The sequence below is a fragment of the Volvox carteri genome (assembly GCF_000143455.1).
Source record: "Volvox carteri f. nagariensis unplaced genomic scaffold VOLCAscaffold_1, whole genome shotgun sequence".
In the NCBI taxonomy this organism is placed as follows: Eukaryota; Viridiplantae; Chlorophyta; class Chlorophyceae; order Chlamydomonadales; family Volvocaceae; genus Volvox; species Volvox carteri.
The window spans coordinates 631,553-639,659 of record NW_003307545.1 but is presented as its reverse complement, the minus strand read 5'-3'; the positions used below and the strand labels follow the sequence as shown (position 1 = coordinate 639,659).

The window sequence follows — 8,107 nt, the reverse complement described above, 5'->3', positions numbered from 1 at the left end:
CCTGAAGAGGGGGCCTGAAGAGGGGGCCTGAAGAGGGGGGCCTGAAGAGATGGGCCTGAAGAGGGGGCCTGAAGAGGGGGCTTGAAGAGGGGCCCTGAAGAGGGGGGCCTGAAGAGGGGGGCCTGAAGAGGGGGGCCTGAAGAGATGGGCCTGAAGAGGGGGGCCTGAAGAGGTGGGCCTGAAGAGGGGGCCTGAAGAGGGGGGCCTGAAGAGGGGGGCCTGAAGAGGGGGGCCTGAAGAGGGGGCCTGAAGAGGGGGGCCTGAAGAGGGGGGCCTGAAGAGATGGGCCTGAAGAGGGGGCCTGAAGAGGGGGGCCTGAAGAGGGGGGCCTGAAGAGGGGGGCCTGAAGAGGGGGCCTGAAGAGGGGGGCCTGAAGAGGGGGGCCTGAAGAGGGGGGCCTGAAGAGGGGGGCCTGAAGAGGGGGGCCTGAAGAGGGGGGCCTGAAGAGGGGGCCTGAAGAGGGGGCCTGAAGAGGGGGGCCTGAAGAGGGGGGCCTGAAGAGGGGGGCCTGAAGAGATGGGCCTGAAGAGGGGGGCCTGAAGAGGGGGGCCTGAAGAGGGGGCCTGAAGAGGGGGGCCTGAAGAGGGGGGCCTGAAGAGATGGGCCTGAAGAGGGGGGCCTGAAGAGGGGGCCCTGAAGAGGGGGGCCTGAAGAGGGGGGCCTGAAGAGGGGGCCTGAAGAGGGGGGCCTGAAGAGGGGGGCCTGAAGAGGGGGGCCTGAAGAGGGGGCCCTGAAGAGGGGGGCCTGAAGAGGGGGGCCTGAAGAGGTGGGCCTGAAGAGGGGGCCTGAAGAGGGGGGCTGAAGAGGGGGGCCTGAAGAGGGGGGCCTGAAGAGGGGGGCCTGAAGAGGGGGGCCTGAAGAGGGGGGCCTGAAGAGGGGGCCTGAAGAGGGGGCCCTGAAGAGGGGGGCCTGAAGAGGGGGGCCTGAAGAGGGGGGCCTGAAGAGAGGGGCCTGAAGAGGGGGGCCTGAAGAGGGGGGCCTGAAGAGGGGGCCTGAAGAGGGGGCCCTGAAGAGGGGGGCCTGAAGAGGGGGGCCTGAAGAGGGGGGCCTGAAGAGAGGGGCCTGAACAGAGGGGCCTGAAGAGATGGGCCTGAAGAGGGGGCCTGAAGAGGGGGCCTGAAGAGGGGGCCTGAAGAGGGGGGCCTGAAGAGGGGGGCCTGAAGAGGGGGGCCTGAACAGATGGGCCTGAAGAGATGGGCCTGAAGAGGGGGCCCGACTTCCATGGCGCGTGGGTCGCAGGTGGGTTCACGAGGAAGGAGGGGAAGGATACGAAGGGGGAGTCGAACGCGCCAACCAGACCAGCGAACGTGACCCAGATGGCGACGCTAACTCCCGTCCTAACTCCCCATCCTGAACTGGCTTTTTGGCCCGCCTCCATTCCATCTCCTCCTGGTCCCCAGGAGATGTTGGATGAGATGCTGTCCGCGCCTGTGAATCGGACCAGCATGGCCAGCAGCCTGCACGACGGTGACCGCAACACCATTGTAGTACACTCAATGAGCCATTTCGTCAACACCAGCAACCCCAAGGTCTTTCCCTTCGTGCCCGTCAACATGCGGGGGTGCGGCTACAAGAAGTCCAGCGGCGAGGTGGTGCCATGCATCATATTTGAGTTCTCACCGGACAGCAATCAGGTACGAGGGCATGATAAGGGGGTTGATCGTTGTGAGGTCGCGGGTGATGAATAACGAATACGAGGAAGAGGAAATGGGTATAATACTGAATGAGAATCGTCGTCTTGATGATTGGGGATTGATGGCTCAGGAGGAATGGATGGATGGTAGTTATGGGGGGCATGCAAACACGGGGGGGATGTAGCGTCAGTGCAAGGTGCGCACATCCAGAAGGGGGGATGACGTACAAATCTCCAACCCTCCTGCTGCCACTTGAGCCATTCAGCTCCCCGCTTTTCCGACCGCATTCCCCACTAGGCTTCTGGCCTCTGCTTCTTGCAATCCGGCTTACCAATACCGTCCACAGTGGATTCGTGTCGTGTTTGGAAAGCAACTCCCTCTTTCCCGCGTCCTCTGGACCCGCTTATGCGCCTTTTCCGTGCCCCTTTATTATTTTGTGACCCAGGGCGCCTTCCTGGAGCACTTGCAGCGGGACTACACCATGATGGGGCACATCAGCGCCATCATCACCTTGTTCACCTTGAAGGGCGATGTGCTGCACCAGAACGCCGGGTGGGTACCCTGGGGGCTGGGGCCCGGGGGGCATGTGTGGATGAGTCGGTGACCGGTGGGAAAATATAGCTGGCCGGCTGTTCCGGGGGGGGGGGTAATTGTGGATGCGGGCGGCGGGCAGGGGGGATGGGATATATTGCCGCCAGAGGAGCGATGGGGGTGGAGCGGTGGGCGATGCGGCTTGCTGGCAGGCTGGGTGTGGCACATTTTGGTCCCAGCGACATGCGTGTTTGCATAGGCATCGTAATGATGGAGAGGTCTGGATTTTCAGGATCATAATCGCTGTTGTCGATAGCGGTGGTGGCGGGCAGCGAGCATGGCTTCTAGTTTTCCTCACGTTTTGGTCTGTTAATACCTCACGTGCGATTCCGCCACGGTTGGGATCCTGCGTCTCTGGACACCGGACGCCGGGGCATGGGAAGGCTCTGGAAGTCCCCAATTCTCGCGGTTAAATGTTGCTGCTGTGATAGGTACTTTGGCAACTGCCTGTGTGCTGCACCACCCCCCCCGGTCGTGAGAAACCCCGCCGCACATCCCGTCCGCCTCCGACCACACTCCCTTCCGGGTCGCTATTAATTGTACCCGTACTCATGCAATCGCGCACACACATACATACATAATACATACATACGCACGCACGCACGCACGCGCGCACATGCTGGCATGTACACACACGCGCTTTGCAGCGTCGGCGTCGGTTGTTTTTCTCTATGTATCGTCGTGCCCCTCGCTCGGCCTTTCTTAACGCAGATCAATTGCATACTACGGCTACCAGCGGCGCAAAGCAATGGAGAAGGCGGGCGACAAGCGGCGGGGCTCCTGTGGGGGCGGCCGGAATGCCAAGCGCCCCGTCGCCCTGGGCCCTGCTGCGTTGGTCCCTAACGCCGAGGCGACTTCCGAGGAGGAGGACGAACGACCCGTCCTAACGCAACTGTGAGTCATTGTCATTAGATTAATAGCGTTTGTTTTGAATAGCGTTTGTTTATGTTGAATCGAACCTTTTGCTGGTTCCATCTAAACCTGCAGCGCGAGTACGGCGAGTACTGTGGGGTGAAGGTATTTTTTAAAAAAAGATTTGAACAGTGGTCAGGAACGGTGGCACAGCGAGGCTGGCAGGCACATGAGTAGACGCTAGTCACCTATTAAGAAGCGCCGCAATGGAATGATGAACGTAGGGTGTTGTGTTCATGATCGTTGATCGTGCAGTTGAGGATATTTATTTATTGTATAGCATAGTATAGATATCTATTGTAATACCAGAGAGCTATGTATGGGGGGGCGGAAAAAGATTACATGGTGCAGACCGACGGAGAGGGGGTCTTCTTCGGTGAGGGGCGTGGGTGGAAAAGCCTACCTACAGTCCTCCGGTCCCCTTCCATGCTCTTGTGCTTTTCTTCCCCTCTTTCCTCTCTTCTTCTTCTGCTGTTGCTGCTGCTGCTGCTGCTACTGCTGATAATGATAATGATAATAATTTTGCTGCTGCTGCGCATGTTGCTGCTGCTGCACATGTCTCCCGCTATAACCCCGTGAAGCACCACCCATCTATCCCCCCATTCATCCGACTTTGAAAACCCGAACCCATTTTTGCGCAGGTTCCAATACGCGCCACCAGACGCCTTGGAAGGCATGCTGGAGTCCATGGTACAGGGCGGCGTGTGGCGCAGCATCCTGCCTGTACCCACCACCCTCGCGGCCACTGGTCGCCACCTCGCAGCCCCCGGCGGCAACCTGCTCAACGCCCCGCAGGGCGTACCGCCCGCCGGGGCATTCATGGGCCCTGACCCAGACAATATCTTTACCATGGACGGGCTCGCCTTCACCGGCGCCAACGTGATGTCCTTTGCACTACCCACCAATGAGCCCTCTATTGGCAACCGGAACGATGCGTTTGAGGGATCCTTCGCGCTGGGCACGAGTGCGCCGATCAACAGCACCAACAGTTGCGCGGGTAAGGGCGACGGTGTGCTGAGTCATGTACGGTCGATGCGTGCGCTTAAGGCGGTTCCGGAGCAGAGCCAGGAGCACGAGAGGGTGTCGTTTGCGCAGCATCGGCAGCTGTCGTCGGCGGAGAGGGCCGAGGGCGGCGGCGTGAACGGACTGGCGCGGAGCGGGCCGACCGCCGCTGTCGCCACCGGGGGTGGTGGCGGAGGTGGAGGCGGTGAGGGGCGGGCTGGCGGCATGGCGGCGGAAGGATTGGCGGACGGTTCAGGACAAGTGAGTGCTTGCGTGTTTGTGTTTGTGTGTGTGTGTGTGTGTGTGTGTGTGCTTGTGTGTGTAAATGTTGGAGTTTGCATGCCTTCTGCCCATCCTCCGCGCTCTTAACCTGCACCTGGGATCCTGCAACACTCCTCCTTTTCCCCTCCTCCTCGTACTCACTACCACTACCACTACCACTACCACTACCACTACCACTACCACTACCACTACCACTACCACTACCACTACCACTACCACTACCACTACCACTACCACTACCACTACCACTACCACTACCACTACCACTACCACTACCACTACCACTACCACTACCACTACCACTACCACTACCACTACCACTACCACTACCACTACCACTACCACTACCACTACCACTACCACTACCACTACCACTACCAGTAATGCTACTCCTCCTCCGCTTCCGCCACCCATGGCACACTGACCGCAGGTGAGCCCGACAGGTAACACCAAATTCTTCCCACGCTCCATCCGATCCAGCTCCATCTCCATCCACGGCGGCCTGTCCAAGCAGGTCAAAGTGCCGCGACGCAGTACGACGTTTTCTGCCGTACTCAGCGGCGTCCACGGGCGCGAGCCCCGGCCCAACAGCGGCTCCACGATTCCCGGTATATCTCACGCCAGCGGCTGCCGCGGCGCCGGCGGCGCCAGCACCGGCATCAGCGCCGCTGGCGCTGGTGCATCGTCGTTTACGGGGGTGACTGGAACGGGGGGGTTGTGCAGCGGCAGTCCACGGCTGTCGCGAATTCGTCGTCGGAGCGGCTTACCGTTCGGGCTGGACGGCAACCCGGCGGATGCGTTATCGCAGTCCACGTGGGGCTTATTCGGATCGGGGGTGTACGAGCACAGGTGGGGGCACCGTCGGGTGACCATGGGGATGGGATGGGATGGGAACGCGTGTGGAAAATGGCGTGAAGCGTCTAGCGCGAAGTTAAGCCTATAGTGTGTCATCGGGATATGAGGCAAAAGGGAGGTTACCCTTTTTTAGGTAGATTATCGGTCCTAATGGCCCGGTCTTACTTAAGCTGGTCTGGTTAGGATAGCTGTCTGGACTTGTGTAATGCACGAGTAGGAAACATGATAAACGCAGCAAGAGGAAAGGAGAAGGATAAGACGCGGCGCGCCTGCTGGCCGCTTGCATGTCAGCGAGGGACGAGGGGTAACACCGTGTCTCGGGGACGTCGGGACATAGGATCATCTGTGCGACATGGCTGATTAAATAAAATGATGATAAATAAATAATAATTAATTTATAAAATAACAATATTACTAATTGAATTAATGATAATAGTAGTAATACTACATATAAATAAAAATAATAATGATACTGTTTTTAACGTTGTTGTGGCACGGACGCGGTTTTGTCATACGCAGATACGAAAGAGCCAACAGCCGGGATATTGCCTGCGTCGAGGCCCACCAAGAGCAACCGGTCGACACCCACGCCCAGGCTGGTCGCGCCCTCTTTGGCGGCGTAACAGGAAAGGTTGCATTGCTGACTGCCACGGCCGCGGCAGCGGCCCCGCCCATGGTTGACGGCGGCACGGCCACGCAAGCCGGCGCGGTTGCGCCGGCGCCCGCGACCGCCGACAGCACCAGCCCCGTCTCTGCCGTGCAGCGCTCCGAAGCCCACAGCCCGTCATTCCTCTCGCCGTCGCTTTCAGCCGCCGTCGATCAGTGGCAGCAGTGGCAGTACCGCCACTCACAATGGCAAGACGCGCTGCAGTCCCAGTCCCAGCCCTCGCAGACCTCCGTACCCAGCATTACACCCTCGCCAGGCCGGCCGCCCCTTCCAAGCCATCCCCACGCGGCCTGGTTCCTGAACCACCAGCAGGCGGCGGGCTCCTCCCAGAGCAGCTCATCCGCCGCCAACCAGTCGTCAGTCACCAGCAACAGCCGCCGCCGCATCGGCGGCGTCGGCGTGGCGGCGCTGGACGGCGTCGGCGTTAGCGGTGACGCCGCCGCCGTGACGGCACCGCATCGCCAGTTTTCCGTCGAGAGCGTTCCTCGGCGGCAGCGTAGCGTCGCGTTTGGCGACGGCATGGCCTCGCCCACCAGGCGTTCGACACCCACCCCCAGCGCGGGGTCCTTGGTGTCACCGCAGCCATCGGCGCACCAGCACACGGAGAGCAACCTCATGGGCTGTATGACATTCGTTGCGACGGCCGGCAACGCACCGCTGGACCCTGCTCAGCTCCGCCCCGCGCCGTCGTACTCCCCAGCTCAGCAGCCCTCGCGGTTTATAATAGCGCCGGCGATTTCGCCGGTGCCGCCGGGGCCTCGGAATGCCACCCTAGAGCATACCCTGCAGCGCCCGGATTTGCATAGGCTCATTTCCGTGTCGGGAATCTCCGCCGCAGCCTCGCTGATTGGAGGTAACGGCAGCAGCGGCGGCGCCGGCGGGGCTTTCGTCGCGATGCAGATTCGCGGCGCTGAAACCGCCTCCGGAAGCGCGCGTCGTGCGCCCATGCGCCAATCTGAACGCTCGAACCCCAACCTTGTGCTACCCCGCACCGGCAGTGCCTCCATAACCAACACCAACAACACCAATGTCAGCGCTGTCAAATCTGCGACAAGCTTCAGTTTCGGTTCCAAACCTGGTGCAGCTCATTACGCAGCCCAAAATCGGCCCTTGGTACGCATGATGTCATTCCTCAACGCCGCGCCTCTCGCCGGACAACAACTGCAGCAGCAGCAACAGCAACAGCAACAACAACAGCAGCTGCAGCAGCAACAGCAGCAACAGTATCCGCTGCAGCATCAGAACTCCTCCGGGTACGGCAGCGCTAACTCTGCCACGCAATCCGCCGTACGGTCCCGTCACATTGTGAAGCGGGCTGCCAGCGGGCAGTTCTTCTCTTTGGTAGAGCCCATTCTGCGGACCGGCAGCGGCAAGATTAATATTGTTGGAGGATGTGGTGATGGCAGCATAGGTAGGTAGGCGGCGGGCGGCAGCCGGCGCGCCTGCGGCTCTGGGGTACCAGGGCTCTGGGGTACCAGGGCTCTGGGGTACCAGGGCTGGGCTCGCGTGGTGTCCACTTGCGCACAGCGGTACACAGCAACAGAGGGCGGGCTGACAGTTGGCCGGCAGCGCATTCCTACATGCACTCGCTCATACCTTCCAATCAACCACCATTTCCCGTGATCATCATCATTACCACCATCATCATCGTTACCACCATCATCATCATTACCAACATCATCATCATTATCATTGTCATCATCATCGTAGCCCCCTATCCTCCCCCGCAAATCCTTAAACCCTAAAACCCGTCAATCCTACCTTACCCTCCTCCAGGGAACGTAGGGCCCACCGGCCTGAGCTCCTTCAGCGGGTCCAGGTTCCCGCCATCCACGTTTGTCTGCGGCAGCTTCGGTCACCGGCGCCCTAGCAACCGCACTGGCAGCGCCGCGGCGCTGGGTGGGCAGGCGGTTTCGGAGGTCGACGAGTCCTCCTCCATCGCCGTCCTCACAACGATGGCTACGCTGGGCGCGTCGCGCGACGCGGCAGGTGGTGATCCGGCCACCTCTCACCACCTGGGCTCTGGGCCACATGGCAACGGTCACGGCCAGGGCGCGCCAGGGGACGCGGATGCCGACGGCGGGGTTCCAAGAACATATCACGAGATCACGGCCACGCCATTCTTAGACCCGGTTTCCAAGTCTCAGGTGGTCATGGTGGTGCA

The 8,107-nt window shown here is 60.7% G+C and overlaps 1 protein-coding gene across 1 annotated transcript; it reads right to left on the bottom strand.

Moving 5' to 3' along the window:
• Window positions 1–378: 378 nt before the first annotated feature.
• On the bottom strand, window positions 379–1,059 carry VOLCADRAFT_55113 (uncharacterized protein; the record flags this gene model as incomplete). The annotated part of the gene is made up of 1 exon (XM_002945599.1): window positions 379–1,059. A coding segment is annotated over one exon (681 nt), but the record flags the coding sequence as incomplete, so codon positions are not given.
• Window positions 1,060–8,107: the final 7,048 nt, after the last annotated feature.